The sequence below is a fragment of the Pelodiscus sinensis genome, chromosome 2 (genome assembly GCF_049634645.1).
Source record: "Pelodiscus sinensis isolate JC-2024 chromosome 2, ASM4963464v1, whole genome shotgun sequence".
NCBI classification, from domain to species: Eukaryota; Metazoa; Chordata; order Testudines; family Trionychidae; genus Pelodiscus; species Pelodiscus sinensis.
The window spans coordinates 93,030,245-93,045,751 of record NC_134712.1 but is presented as its reverse complement, the minus strand read 5'-3'; the positions used below and the strand labels follow the sequence as shown (position 1 = coordinate 93,045,751).

At 44.2% G+C, this 15,507-nt stretch overlaps 1 protein-coding gene across 8 annotated transcripts in view; it reads left to right on the top strand.

Moving 5' to 3' along the window:
* RTTN (rotatin) overlaps positions 1–15,507 on the top strand; it is a 173,244-nt gene that overhangs the window by 143,095 nt on the left and 14,642 nt on the right. For all 8 annotated transcript variants that reach the window (XR_331929.4, XM_075921044.1, XM_075921045.1 and 5 more), the window contains 4 exons: positions 5,610–5,715; positions 9,724–9,821; positions 11,908–11,985; positions 14,282–14,408. Coding sequence is in view for 7 of the 8 variants with exons in the window: in XM_075921044.1 (XP_075777159.1) it covers positions 5,610–5,715; positions 9,724–9,821; positions 11,908–11,985; positions 14,282–14,408 (409 nt within the window). In the remaining variant the exon portion in view is untranslated. The remainder of the gene's footprint in view (positions 1–5,609; positions 5,716–9,723; positions 9,822–11,907; positions 11,986–14,281; positions 14,409–15,507) is intronic.

Below are 15,507 nucleotides of genomic sequence, written 5' to 3'. Positions count from 1 at the left end.
CTTTTTTCACTGCTGCTGAACATTGAGCCAATGTTTTCAGAGAATTATCCACTGTAACTCCAAGATCACTTTCTAAACAGCTAATTTAGGTCCTATCATTCTGTGTGCATAGTTGGGATTATGTTTTCTAATGTGAGTTACTCTGTATTTCATCAATATTGAATTTTATCTGCCATTTTGTTGACCCATCACCCAGTTTTTTAGATTTTTTTTTTTTTAAGTATTCAGTCAGCATTGGACTTCGCTATCTTAAGTAAATCCTCTTTTTCAGTGACCACAATCCTCAGTTCCCTCTTGTCTTTGGCAAAAAGACAGAATCTGCCATGTATCTCAAACATCTCAAGCTAATTTCTTCATACCTTCAGAGCTATTTCTGATCTGATCTTGACAGTTGTGACCTCTCTGAACTGAAATTTCTGGCCAGACTGCCTCTATACTCAAACACCCTATATAGGGCTCTTCAAAATGACAAGCCCTATCTGTCCCTGAAGGATGAACACAGTACATGTCTCTATTGCTTGGGGCTATTGCACATTCTGAGCAGATGCTTAGAATTCTTGTCCTTCTCTGCTACAATACACATGCAAGGTTGAAATTCCACTTACTTGGAACAATCTTGAACAAAACAAGTTCCAGAATTCCATTAGTGAACATGCCGGTATCAGTCAGAATGGCGCCCCTTAAGATGGCAAGGAAACAAAGTTGCCAATGCTTACAGCCCCAGCACCAAAGTAACTTCAGTGTCAAAGTCTGCAGGGACATTTTGGTATTCTTTCAGTCAAGCACTGAAAGGGGGCACTCCACGAACAAGCAAAAGATCTTTCTCCTTAGATGGTATCCCTGCTGAGGCTACCAATGCCAGAATATCAGGTGGAGCCACATCCAGGAACAGAGTAATATCACTTCCTATGTTGCCTCCAAAGGATCTCTCTTCATTGCTGGATAAAGAGGTTTGTGCTTGGCACCTAACAATTCTAATGCATTTCAGATGCGCCTTTGTGAGACTGTAGAATCAGACACTGAATATTTCAGAGAAGTCCAACAAGTTGGTAGACTGTCAGTTTCTGGTCCATCCGGATTACTCTCCCCACTAATGAAGGACTGCTTGATCCAGCCAAACACTTGTGGCGCATACCAGCCACTATACCATCAATGGTGAAATGAATCAAGAGGTACTAAATAAACCCTCAAAAGGTCTGCTACTTCCACTCACCTCTTCTCAGGCTTCTTAGTTATATTGGCTGGGAAGGAGAAATTGAGAATGAGCAAAAGTATGCCTAAGGACAAGGACTACAAATGACTCAGTCTCTTTGAAAGCAAGATGTACTCCTCAGATTCACTGCATATACATTGTGTCAAACAGGGACTTGCTGGGACACGTGTGACTTTCTCACATGGGACAGGGTGAATACCTGTCTCTCAAAGCTCCCCTATGACCACTAAAAGGATAGCTGGCACTACTATATGCAGAGTAAACAATAGCTTAGGGCCCAAGCAGCTCAAGAGGGCAACCTATTAATCATTAATATGTGCTTGTGAGAGGGCCCAGAAATATCCTGCTCAGGACCCCACAATGGGCTAACAAAAGTACTGTCTGAAAGGTTCTTAAGGACATCATAGGGAAGCTGGTGACAGTCTTACAAGCAGCAATGGATGCTTCAAGCACCTCCACCAAATATATAGTCTCTGCAGTAACCATGCAATGTTGTAGTAATAGAAAACTAGGACTGGAAGGAACCTCAAGAGGGCATCGAGTCCAGTCCCCTGCCCTCATGGCAGGACCAAATACTGTCTAGATCATCCTTGATAGACATTTATCTAACCTACTCTACAACATCTCCAGAGATGGAGATTCCACAACCTCCCTGGGCAATTTATTCCAGTGTTTGACTATCCTGACAGTTAGGAACTTTTTACTAATGTCTAACCTAAACCTCCCTTGCTGCATTTTAAGCCCATTGCTTCCTGTTCTATCCTCAGAGGCCAAGATGAACAAGTTTTCTCCCTCCTCCTTATGACACCCTTTTAGATACCTGAAAACTGCTATCATGTCCCCCCTCAATCTTCTCTTTTCTAAACTAAACAAACCCAATTCCTTCAGCCTTCCCTCATAGGTCATGTTCTCTAGACCTTTAATCATTCTTGTTGCTCTTCTCTGTACCCTCTCCAATTTCTCCACATCTTTCTTGAAATGCGGTGCCCAACACTGGACACAATACTCCAACTGAGTCCTAACCAGCGCAGAGTAGAGCGGAAGAATGATTTCTCGTGTCTTGCTCACAACACACCTGTTAATGCATCCCAGAATCATGTTTGCTTCTTTTGTAACAGCATCACATTGCTGACTCATATTCACCTTGTGGTCCACTATAACTCCTAGATCCCTTTCTGCCATACTCCTTCCTAGACAGTAGCTTCCCATTCTGTATGTGTGAAACTGATTGTTCCTTCCTAAGTGGAGCATTTTGCATTTGTCTTTATTAAACTTCATCCTGTTTACCTCAGACCATTTTTCCAATGTGTCCAGATCACATTATGACCCTATCCTCAGAGCAGTCACAACACCTCCCAGCTTGGTATCATCTGTAAACTTAATAAGCGTACTTTCTATGCCAATATCTAAAACGTTGATGAAGATATTGAACAGAGCCAGTCCCAAAACAGACCCCAGCAGAGTTCCAGCAGGATTGCGGTTCCATTAATAACTAATCTCTGAGTATCCAGCCAGTTATTCACGCACCTTATATTAGCCCCATCTATGTTGTATTTGCGTAGTTTATTGATAAGAATATCATGCGAGACCATATCAAACGCCTTAATAAAGTCTAGGTATACCACATCCACCGTTTCTCCCTTGTCCACAAGACTCGTTATCCTATCAAAGAAAGCTATCAGATTGGTTTGACATAATTGTTCTTTACAAATCCATTCTAGCTGTTCCCTATCACCTTGCCACCTTCCAAGTGTTTACAGATGATTTCCTTAATTACTTGCTCCATTATCTTACCTGGCACAGAAGTTAAACTAAACTGGTCTGAACCTTGAGTTCTCTCAGACAAGAGTCCTTGTGAATAGTTCTCTGAAAACATCCATTCAATGTGCAGTAACTGTCAAAAAGCAAATAATGTTAGGAATCGTTAAAAAAGGGATAGCAAATAAGACAGAGAATATCTTATTGCCACTGTAGAAATCCATGATATACCCACATCTTGAATATTGCATACAGATGTGGTCACCTCATCTCAAAAAAGATATCTTAGCACTGGAAAAAGTTCAGAAAAGGGCAACAAAAAGGATTAGGGGTTTGGAATGGCTGTTATATGAAGAGAAATTAAAAAGACTGACTTTTCATCTTAAAATTCCTTGACCTAGTGGTTTACAGTTGGAAGCTAGTGAAACAGTCCTGAGTAAAGGCAGGTGAGGAGACTAAGGAGGGATATGATAGAGATCTATAAAATCATGTCTGGTGTAGAGAAAGTGTTCCCATAACATAAGTAGCAGGCATCACAAATTAAATTAATAGGTAGAGGTTTAAAACAAACAAAAGAAAGTATTTCATGCAAAGCAGTCAGCCTGTGAAACTCCTTGCCAGAGAATGTTGTGAAGACCAGGACTTTAACGGGGTTCAAAAAAGAGCTAGATAAATTCATGGAGGATAAGCCCACCACTGCCTACTAGCCAGGACGGGCAGTGATGGTGTCCCTGGTCTCTGTTTGTCAGATGCTAGGAATGGGCAACAGGAGAGGGATCACTTGATTACCTGTTCTGTTCATTCCTTCTGGGGGCACCTAGCATTGACCACTGTGGGAAGGTCTGATGAGTCTCACAGAAGTCCAAGATTGTGAGCCTGATGGATAGAGATGATACTGGAGTTCATCAAGAGTGACAGAAAAGCAAATAAAGGAGAAATGTGATTAGAAAAAAGAAATTAATTTCAGTTGAGAAAGTGATGCAACATCTTGGAGATATTTCTGAATCATCTATAAATATGAGTATGGGCAAGGAAATATCTGGTGCACAGAAGTTTACTTGAGAGTAGAGCTGGTTGGAAAATTGTTTGATCAGACAATGCTGATTGGCTGTGTGATGGGCTGCAGTCTCAGAAGACCCCGGGTGCCTCCCAGGGTGCTGTCTCGACCACTGCCACTAGTCTTCCCACTCTCTGGGGCTCCTCACCACCCGGTCCTGCTGGGCCAGTTCCATTGATCGCCCCAAGCTGAGATCCCTGTCCCCACTGAGAAGCAGTACAGACACTGAACCTTTTCAGCTCTGAGGAGAGAACAGTTTAGGACCCAGCTTCCTGGGATACCACTCCCCCAATGGAATCAAAATCCAAAAGAATTAGGTAAGCCACCTTTAACAATGAAAGGGAGAATGTGCACACTGATTGCTCCCCTAGGTAATAATAAAATCACTTTTTATAAATAATTAAGTACAAACAATAGGATTTAAGTGGTAGTAAGTGCGAATGAGCATAGCAAAGTAGGTTACAAATCAAAAGAAACAAAATACTTGGCTAATTCTACATTGAAAGCTCAGTAAAAACTTTTCAAACTCACCCTAAAATCTCTTTTCCAGGAGCCCCTCCAAACTAGGGCTATCTCCACCATCCTGGGGTCTTCAGCTCCTTTCTTTAGGTGCAACCCAGACAAAAGACTCTTATCGTCCTATCCTTTTAAAGAATTCTGTTGTTGTATGGAGAATCACCTGGCCACTCCCTACAAACCACTGCTAAGCCTTATGGACAGAAGGCTATTTGCATATGACTTCCCAGAAACCGAGGCCTCCCTTGATGACTTGCATTCACACATTTTAAAATCATAAAGTATTCCCTACTCCATATGTCTAATTTTACACACAAGAATGATACACACATCAAACTAAGATAAACAGAACTGGCGGATCATGCCATAAAGATTGATAGGTTACATGAAATGATTTGCTCAAAGCACCTTTGAGTTATGTATATTCATGTCCATGGGGCGGAGGGGCTGAATCTGAAATGTTTAGTGAAAGCAGCACAAATTTCATTAATTTTAGTCACATTTCTGGTACGTTTTCCATCATGCCAACTGCCATGGGGTCAGGGTCCTCGGGCTTCCAGGCTTCCTGATACTGCGGTAGTAGCCTTAAAATAATGGGGGTACTCAATATTTCCAGGTGTCTGTGATGGCACTAAGAGCCTAGCAACCCCAGCTCTAGCTGGGCCTCTCAGAGTCTTTAAGCTCCCTGCCGTGGAAATGGGAGCCTGGGAGCCCTAGCTTAGGTTCCCTCATGCCTAGAGCCTTGACCTTCAGCAAGGATGCTGGAAACCCTGACAGGTCAGTTTCACTTCTATTCAGTTGTGGGCATCAGTGCAACTAACAAGAATCATGTCAAGGTAACTGATGAGATGCTATAAAACATTTTGTTTTGGAAACATGTTTTAGTGTTTCTGAAACAAAATTTTCATAATCTCTGGTTTGTGGGAAATTTTGAATTTTGAACTGTTCTAATTTTGCATAATCAGAATAAGAATTGATACATCATTGTTACAGGCCTAAATATGAACATTTTTCCAGTATATGTTTTACTTTTCCTGTGTATTAAAATTTTTTCATTATTTGCAGAATTATGAAGGAAAATCCTCTAACAATGCACTGAAACGAGTTGTTTCAGGTGCCTTACTGTCTCTGTTGGCTGTCAGTAAAAGTGCTCAGAAATGTGCTTTGGAAGGTAAGCTGAAAGCACATGTACGACAATATACTTAAAATACTTAAGTCAAATGTTTGTCAATAATTTTTTTTGGTCTTTAGTCTAAAAATAAATCTATTTTTAATATTGCTTTTGAGAAGCCACTCTATAAAAATGACCTTTTTGATTGCCATACATCAGCCTGAAGAAATGGAGAAATTGGGGCCTTAATGACAGATCCCCCTTTCATGGTATTCTTCAAAGACAAGGTTTCTTTACATCCCTAAATTATGTATTTCTTAAATTCCCAAGTCTTATCCAAGTTTCATCTTAATCAGTCTATTCATTTATTGCTTCCCCTCCCGGAACCTCAGAGTTTTCAACAGGAGGTGTCTTTTCTTACCTTAGCTGTCTCACAGAGTTTGGCCTTATATCTGGATAGAACAAAACTATGTTGCTTGTCTCCTAGGGTATGTCTACACTACAAAGTTAATTCGAACTAACGTCCGTTAGTTCAAATTAACTTTGATAGGCGCTACACTAGCGCTCCGCTAGTTCAAACTTAATTCGAACTAGCGGAGCGCTTAGTTCGAACTAGGTAAACCTCATTCTACGAGGACTAAGCCTACTTCGAACTTACTAGTTCGAATTAAGGGGTGTGTAGCCCCTTAATTCGAACTAGTGGGAGGCTAGCCCTCCCCAGCTTTCCCTGGTGGCCAATCTGGCCAGCACCAGGGAAACTCTATTGCACCCCTCCTGGCCACGGACCCCTTAAAGGGGCACGGGCTGGCTACGCTGCCCGTGCCAGGTGCAAGCCTGCCCGCACCCAGCTAGCAGATCCTGCACCTGGCACAGCTCGAGCCAGCCACCCGATGCCCCCCAGCCCTCCCCCTCTTCCCGGGACCAGGCTGGCGGCTCCCGGGAGTTTGCCCGGGACCGCAAGAGGCGGGCACCTGCCTGGTCTAGAGCGGACATCGTGGACCTCGTCCACGACCTCCACACTAGGCACAGGAAAGTGGCCGTCTAGGGCAGGAGAGCTGCCAGCCTGGCCACCCAGGGGCAGGTGTGCATGAAAATCAAGGTGGTCCACTGAGACCCCCGACCCTGAGCCCTGAGCTTACAATGGCCGTACTGGGTCAGACCAAAAGTCCATCTAGCCCAGTAGCCTGTCTGTCGACAGCGGCCAACCCTAGGGACCCTGGAGGGGATGGACCGAAGACAGTGACCAAGCCATTTGTCTCGTGACATCCCTCTCCAGCCTTCCACAAACTTTGGGCAGGGACACCACTCCTACCTCCTGGCTAATACCACTCCATGGACCCAACCTCCATGACTTGATCTCACTTCCCTTTAAACTCTGTTCTAGTTCTAGCCTTCACAGCCTCCTGCAGCAAGGAGTTCCACAGGTTGACTCTTTGCTTTGTGAAGAACAACTTTCTGTTACTAGTTTGAAGCCCTGCTACCCATTCCTTTCCTTTGGTGTCCTCTAGTCCTTCTATTATGGGAACTAATGAAGAACTTTTCTGTATGCACCCTCTCCACCCCACTCATGCTTTTATAGATTTCTATCCTATCCCCCCTAAGTCTCCTCTTTTCTAAACTGAAAAGTCCCAGTCTCTTTAGCCTCTCATATGGGACCTCTTCCAAACCTCCGATCATTTTAGTTGCCCTCCCCTCTTCTACCCTCTCTCTTCCCCTCTCCCACCTCCTTTTCCCAGTCTCCCCGAGTTTTGTTCAATAAAGAGAGATTCTATTTTTGACCACACATTTTCTTTATTTTGTACATCAGGAAGGGGGGCTAGGGAAGGGTAAGTGGAAGGAGGTAAGGGAGGAATGGGGTACGAGCCCCCGATGGGGAGGACTGGGCTGGCTCTGCGGGCTTCTGGGGGTGGAAGCTCTCCTGCAGCCCCCCAATTGCCCCCTCTCCCCAGATGGCAGCCTGCGGCAAGTGCAGCCGGTCTGATGGCCGAGTGCTGTGATGTGCCCAGTGTGGGCACTCAGGGCACTCCAAGCCAGGACTGCTTTGCAAGCGGGGCACCCCTGAGAACTGTCTGTCCAGGGTGGGGGTCGGGTCCCTTTAAGCACAGCCCTCGGCTAGCCTGAGACAGCATCTCCACGCTCTAAGTCCTCATCTGATGCCCTGCCGGCACTGCTTCCGGCCATCCTTAAGCCCGGTTCAGGGTCCACTTAATGTGGACATGCTAGTTCGAATTAGCAAAACGCTAATTCGAACTAGTTTTTTAGTCTGGATCCGTTAGTTCGAATTAGCTAATTCGAACTAAGTGAGTTCGAATTAGCTAATTCGAACTAAGTGAGTTCGAATTAGCGCTGTAGTGTAGACATACCCCTAGACTGTTTCCATTGCAGGCAAATCTAAAGGATCACAGCCTCAGATTTGGGATGCTCCCTGGGGAGATGTTATGTTCTCTGGGCAGATGCTATCCCAGAGATTATAAAGGTGAATCTATGGTTGCACATTAGTGCTACCAGCATTCAACCTCCATCTTGGATGTTAGCACATTCTATATCACAGGTGAGCAAAATACAGCCCATGGGCCAGATTCCGCATGCCCAGCATTTCCATTTGGCCCACCAAGTTGATTAACAGAGCATGCATACTTAGAGCCAGCAGTGTGTGTTCAGCTGCCCTTCCCTTCCACCTCAAGTCCACTCATGCTAGCTGTGCAGAGCTGTGCGGACTTAGGGGAGGAAGGAAGAGGGAGTGTCCCCCGTCCCTGTACCACATCTTGTAGAGACAGTCAGGTAGAGAGATAAATACAACAGAGCTGCTCCAGTCTGAAGCATGGATGGTGACTGACTCAAACCAGTGTCTGTCCTAAGAGGCAGTGCACTATTTCTAAGATTTCAGCGCTCTCTCTCTCTCTCTCTCTCTCTCTCTCTCTCAGGCTCACACATACTCTCTTCCTCTCTCTGCATATACCGCATCTCTGCAGAGCAAGGGAGGGTGAGGCAATAGAGCAGGATAGTGTTCCCTGTCTTAGCGAGAGAGAGCATGGCGAGGGTGACCATATTTTCTCAACTAAAATTAGGGACATGTTAGCCATGCTCCCTGCCACAAGAAGTCCCACCCCTGGAGGTAGTACTCCCAGAGCCAAGATGGACCATGACCAGAAGTAAAGGGTGGCATGTGACACTTCTAAGAGCTCCTCCCACCATCCTCCTACCAGTAGGAATGGGTTTGGCCCCCAGAGGACTTCTCCCATGCAAATACCGTGCAATTGCATTAACCCAATTTGCATTGCATGAAGTCAGGGGGAGAGGCTGGGGAAAGTGTTCCCTGTAAGATTTTCCTCCCATGAATCGAGTGAATTTTGTCTTGTGCACCAGTATTGAGTTCATGCGCACTTGTTCAGATGTGTGGCACCCAAGTTATTAATAAATATCTTATAAACCTCACCCTTTTCCCTCTGCTGCCATGTCTCCTACCTTCTCCCTTGCCCCATCTGCTTCCCTGTGTCTGCTGCCCCCTACCCCTCACCCTCCTCTGCTGTCCTGGCTCCTGCCCTTCTCACTCCCCTCAGCCCTTTTGGGGACCTGCCCCTCTCCCCTGCACCAGCCCTTCTTTTCCCCGTGTCCACTCCTCCAGCCCCACTCTGATCATCTGTAGCTATCCCTCTCCTAACACCTCCCTGTACCCACTGTCTCTCTCCTCTGTCCTCCGGTGCCCGTCCCTCTCCTCCATGTGTCTGCCCTTCTGCTTCACCCCCACAATCCCCTAGCACCTGCACCTTCCTGTTACCTCCCCCTTCCCTGACTGCCCCTGCTTTCTTTGTCCTCTTTCTCCAAGGTGCCCATCCCCTCACCACCCACTGCCCCAATTCCGCTCATGCCCTGCTGTGCCCTCACACATTACTTGCTCTATCCCCTGCCTTCCTCTTAGTCACCCCTCCTTTCAACCCCTCTTTTCTCGGCACCCACTCCTCCCCTCTCCTGTTCCTTTTGCCCCCATTGTTCCTCCCCTCTCTCAGCATCACCCTTTCTTCCAGTGCCCCTCCCCTTCCCTTGAATTGTATGAATTTTGTTTTTCAGCTGACCTTATAGACAGCTGCATGGAACAGATGAAGCACATTCATGCACAACTGAACCTAGAATCCCTGAGGCCTGGAAAAACAGTACAGAAAAAAAAGGTAACTCTAAAATCTACAAGGAACATGAACAAAATCATATCTACTGCAGAAGGTTTTTTTCATATATTGTTTGATATTTTTTCTCAGAAGTGAGAGAGTATTTGGTTAGAGTATTGTCTCATTTATTGTGTGTTAATTGAATAATTAAACCTTTGTGTAATAAAAAAAACAATTCAAATAGGGTCTCTCTTCTAATCATTGGTCCAGCTAATTTTATCTCCTTGGCTTTTCACTCTTTTAGGAAGGGAATTATGAAGAAGAGGGTTTAACATGATTCTAAAAAAATATTGATCTACAATATTGTAAATAGTACGGATGAATATCCTATTTGTATGTATGCTGTTTTCTAATATCCCAATGATTTCTATACTGTTAGTTTTTAGTGATAGGGTTTTGGGGTTTTTTTTGTTTTTTGGAAAGAGGAATGCAGTTAGGGTTTACTATTTAAATAGCTTACAGTGTATATATAAGCTCTTATGCCAATTTTTGATTGCATGTTATCTGTATTCTTTAAAAAGGAAAGAAACTTGTTGCGAAGGTCACTTTTAAAGATGATTTGCTTATTTCTATTTCATCTTCTCCTCTTGCTCTCTCGTATTGCATCTTTGAGAGGCCTTTGACTCCATTACTGAGAGTCCATACATAAAGATTTAAAAACAAACACTATGGCTGTGTCTACACTGGCATGAATTTCCGGAAATGCTTAAAACGGAATACTATTCCATTTTCAGTTTTTCTGGAAAAGGAGCGTCTACATTGGCAGGCTGCTTTTCCGGAAAAGCCCTTTTTCCGGAAAAGTGTCTGTGGCCAATGTAGACGCGCTTTTCCAGAAAAGAGCCCCGATCGCCATTTTCGTGATCAGGGCTTTTTTCCGGAAAAGACTACGGGGCTGTCTACACTGGCCCTTTTCCGGAACAGTGTTCCGGAATAAGGACTTATGCCCGAGCGGGAGCAGAATAGTTTTTCCGGAATAGCGGCTGATTTTGTACAGTAGAGCATCGTTGCTTTTCCAGAAATTCAAGGGCCAGTGTAGACAGCTCGCAGCTTATTCCGGAAAAGCGGCCGATTTTCCGGAATAAGTGGCCCAGTGTAGACACAGCCTATACGTATTATTTTATAGAGAGGAAGCATATTGTATATCTGTTCATTTTTGCATGATAGAACAGAAATAATTGATGAGCTTACTAAAATAGTACTTTTCAGAGATGGTTAGTATGTTAGCATCCTACACGTAAAGGTCTTGTGCCATGAATAGAGTACCTGTGTGTTATAATACTGCCATTAAGACAAACATACTGCATATCTTACTATACCAAATAAAAAGCGTTTCCTGTGGGACAACAGATTGATGTCATCATGTTACTCTGGCATCCCACAGCTCCTCCTTCCCCTTTCCCTAGTGCTGGTTGCCACACCGCACCTCTCTCCTTCCCTGCGCTTGGCAGCCAGGAGGAGAGCATGGGGCGTGCAAGGCCTTGGAGCAGTTCCTTCCTCCCCACTCCCCGCCCCCAGTGGTTGGTAGGAGAGCATGAGGCATGTGAGGCTTCGGAGCATGCCCCCTCCTCTTTCAGTGGCTGGGAGGAGAGCTGGACCTGATGTACCCTCGAACGGGAGTGGGGGGTTAAGGTTGGGCCACAGCAGGGTGGCGGAGGAGAGAAGGAGCTCAGGCTGGCGCAGCGGGGGGAGGAGGAAAGGGCCTGGGCAGGTGCAGTGGTAGGCGGGGGGTGGGAGGGCAGGGGGAAGGGAGAAGTAGTCTTGGCTGTTGCTGCATCCCAGCCCTCCCTGGTGAGCTGGGGGGGAGAACATGGGGTCTATCAAGTCCTTGGAGCAGTTCCCCTTCCCTCCTCTTCTCCCCCCGGAGGCCGGGGGAGAGAGCCAGGATGGCATGACCGCAGCAGCTGGGGGTGGGGCGAGAAGCCGGGCTGGCTGCAGGCGGGCGGGATGGGAGGAGAGGCTGGGGCTGGCATGACTGGTGGTCGGGGAGAGAGTCGGGCCTGCCTACCCCCACAGACAGGAGGGTTGGTGAGCATAGCGAGCAGGGGATTCTAATTTCATAGACGCTCTTGAAACTTTTTTGTCTACACAGGGGGATAATCTTATCAGGGAACTAAGGGTTGTTCTTCAGCTCCTAAGAAACTGCCTCTTTCAAAATGAAAAGTGCAAAGTAAGTAGCCGTACTTTTTGTATTATAATATTACTACATACAGCTAGTTTGAGATCTAAGAATAAAGGTTATGCACTTGTTCAATTTGAAATATTGTTCAGGTTGCGTAGACCTCATCTTAATATCAGTAGCCAGAAATTACTTTAATTTCATTGTTTCCTCTTGCAGAGAACATTGCATGCGTACATCAGACATTTTAAGTCTGACATTGAAAGTTCAGTGCCTAGCCTATAAAACAAACTTCTACCAACAGACATGGAATGGGATGCCAAACTAAAAATATATAGATCCTGCTTCTGAGGTTATAATCAGAGTTAATTTATTACAGGCCTGAAATCTTCACACTTGGTGACGCACCCTCTGCTGCTTTTAGCCATTGTGTTGCAGGAACTCCTGGTAGAGTGACAGCAGTTATAATAATAATAAAATATATGGAGATACACCATCTCATAGAACTGGAAGGGTCTTTGAGAGGTCATAGAGTGCAGTCCTCTGCCCTAACAGCAGGACCAAGTACCATACCTGACAGATTTGCCTCAGATCTGTAAATGGCCCCATCAAGGGCTAAACTCACAACCCTGGGTTTAGCAGGCCAATGCTCAAACCACTGAGTTATCCCTCTCCCCTCAGTTCAAGTTCCATCAGGAGTTCCCCAGGTGAAATGGTTGTAGTCAGACCCTATGGAGTAGTAGCTTCTAGTGTATCAACTGCCTTGGGAAAAGACATGTCACATCAAAGTGCCCTCATTGGCACATCTTGAATGCTAGGTCCCCAAAGCACCAAGATATCCAATTGAGACTTAGGGAGAGATCCTTGAGACCAACCTCTGACCCTGGTCTGGACACTTTTCTCTCACGCAGCTTTCACACTTTGCTAAACTGTCAACTGATACCACTAAGGAATGTGGTGGTAGGCCTTCAAAAATGTACTGACTGCCCCAACCAAATCAACTTCTGGTGCAATGGCACCGACCATTTTATTGGCAGAGAGCAAGCCCTCAGTACTAATACAACCTTTGTCTCCAAGGAGGCCTTTGGTGCTATGTAAAACCTGTACTCCATGTATTGGCCATTCCTGAGATTGCAAAACCTTTAACTTCACAAGATATCACCCCAGCTTGGGTGATATCATAGCTTTGTCTTGCATTGTCTCACCAGACTACCATTCGAGCTAATGGCTGCATTCCCTTAGCGCTCTCTATATATAAAAAAAAGATTTTCCTTCCGGGCGACAGAATGATGTCATCATGCTCTCTGGCCGCAAAAGTGGCCAGAGAGAGAGGGATGGGCGAGCGAAGTGAGCACAGGGCACAGCCTGCTAGTATTCATTGATCTATGACAACAGCTTTCTTGTCACTATCAGCTCTACCTTTGGGATAAAGACAAGGTCACGTTATTTCCACATACAAAATTCTTACCCAGGATTCTGTTCTTGTATTTAAATCAACCTATCCACCTTCTCTGCTTCTTCCCAACACCACATAACAATCATCAGAAGGCAGTGTTGCGCACCTTGGATGTTAGCTTTTTATCTGGGCAGAACTAAATCTTTCAGATAATTGCAGCACTTCTTTTAACGGCTAGAAGTTCAAAAAGCAATGGCCATATCCAAACAATGGCTTTCCAAGTGAATCTCTCAATATAGACACCTTTCTTACCCCAAGTGAATCTCTCAATATAGACACCTTTCTTACCAACTGTAGAATCAGCAACCTGCTCCTGGAACTCTAGCACATTGAACCCACTCTCTATCCACTCGCATTGCCTTTCTGAACAATGTCCCAGTTACAGACATTTGTAAAGTGCCCGCGTAGGTCTCCACAGACATTTTTAGCTGTCATTACACAATTAAAATCGATGCAGCATCAGATGCCCTACTAGGACCCACAGTCCTATTATCTGCATTAAATGCTACTCCAAAGCCATAGCCTTCCAACTAGGAAGGCTGCTTTATGATCTCTTATAGTGGAGCCATCACTCAAAGAAGATTACTCAAACTTGCAGTAACTAAGGTGATTAGAGATGTGTGTCCCTATGAGTGCTCTACTACCCTCTTCCCTTCTGCTTCAGAGCTGAAATACAAGTTACTGCCAAGTTAATTAAAAGTAGCCAAGTCAATTTTAACTCTGAAGTCTAAAGTACATTAAATGATCCTTTGAGGTAAAAATAATTTTTAAAGAATTCTGTTGTATATTAACATTCTTTAATTGCCTTGGTTTGCTTTCAGTATTGCACAAAATACTTTAAAACTATATTAATTATTGTTCTGTGCATTCCTCCTCATCCCTTGCTTTTAGATGGCTGCACTTAAGGCTCATCTTGTCCCTGTCCTCCACTCTCTGTGGCCATGGTTTTTAATGGATGACTCCTTAATGCAAATAGCTCTTCATTTGCTTTGTGTCTACACTGCAAACTATCCCACAGGTAAAAGACTCAAGTTTTGATATAATATGTTGAAACAATTTAAACAGAGGAGCATATATTTTAAATCTGAAAGTCTCTCTTCATGTCTTTTGGGGAAGGGGGGAAGGTGGTATTTTCAAAGAGCCTATATTAAATAGATATTAAAGTTTAGTTAAGACTCAATGCTACTGAAATCCCTATAAACCCACTACATTGTAATATATTCTGTGGAAATACCATCTTCAGGAATTATGTGGCAGATAATAGTAAAACAAGATTTAACTATGGATCTCCTTTGCTGCAGCAGTCTGCTCACACACTACAACTTGCAGCATAAGTCCTGAATCTGCCAAAAACACAGACAGTATTAACAAATTTAAGTGAACTTTGAGGAGTTAACTATGTTGGTGAAAATTCTGGTAATCATGTGTGTGTTTATTAGCCATATTTTAAAAGAATGTTGAAAAACTAAAGGCTGCAAAAGAGCCACAACAGTTATTTGAGGGCTCAAGAAAATGCCTTACTGTCAGAGATTTAAAGAGCTCAATCTGTTTGATTTGTCAACAAGAAGACAGGTGACTTGATCATAGTGTGGAATCTAGAAGAGAGACTCATAAGAATCATGCTGAAAGCAGACAAATTTTTAGAATTCTTATAAACAAGACATACATTTTTAATAGTAGTGTGACTATCTAGTAGAACAAATTATCAAAAGAAGTGGTTGATCCTCCTGACAACACCTTCAGATCAAGACTGGATGCTTTCTGGAAGTTTATGTATTAGCCAAACACATTATTGATATCAGTACAGAGGCAACGAGGGTGAAATTTACTCGTCTCTGATAGGTAAGAGGCCAGACTGGATGATGTAATGGTTCCTTCTGACCTTAAAATGTTTGAATCTAGGTTAGAAGGAAGTTACTTTTTGTTTTGCTTTGCTTACAAGGGGATGTGGTTTCTGTTGATCGTGTTCTTTCTTACTATTCAGGCTAGCTACTAGCTGAGCCAACCCACTCAGCTTACGAGTTCATTAAACCACTTCCGTTAGTGTTCTAGAAGTGTAGCAACGTTTGTTGATGCTTGTGTATAAGTAAAAGCTAGGAGTACTATATTTTTTCCTA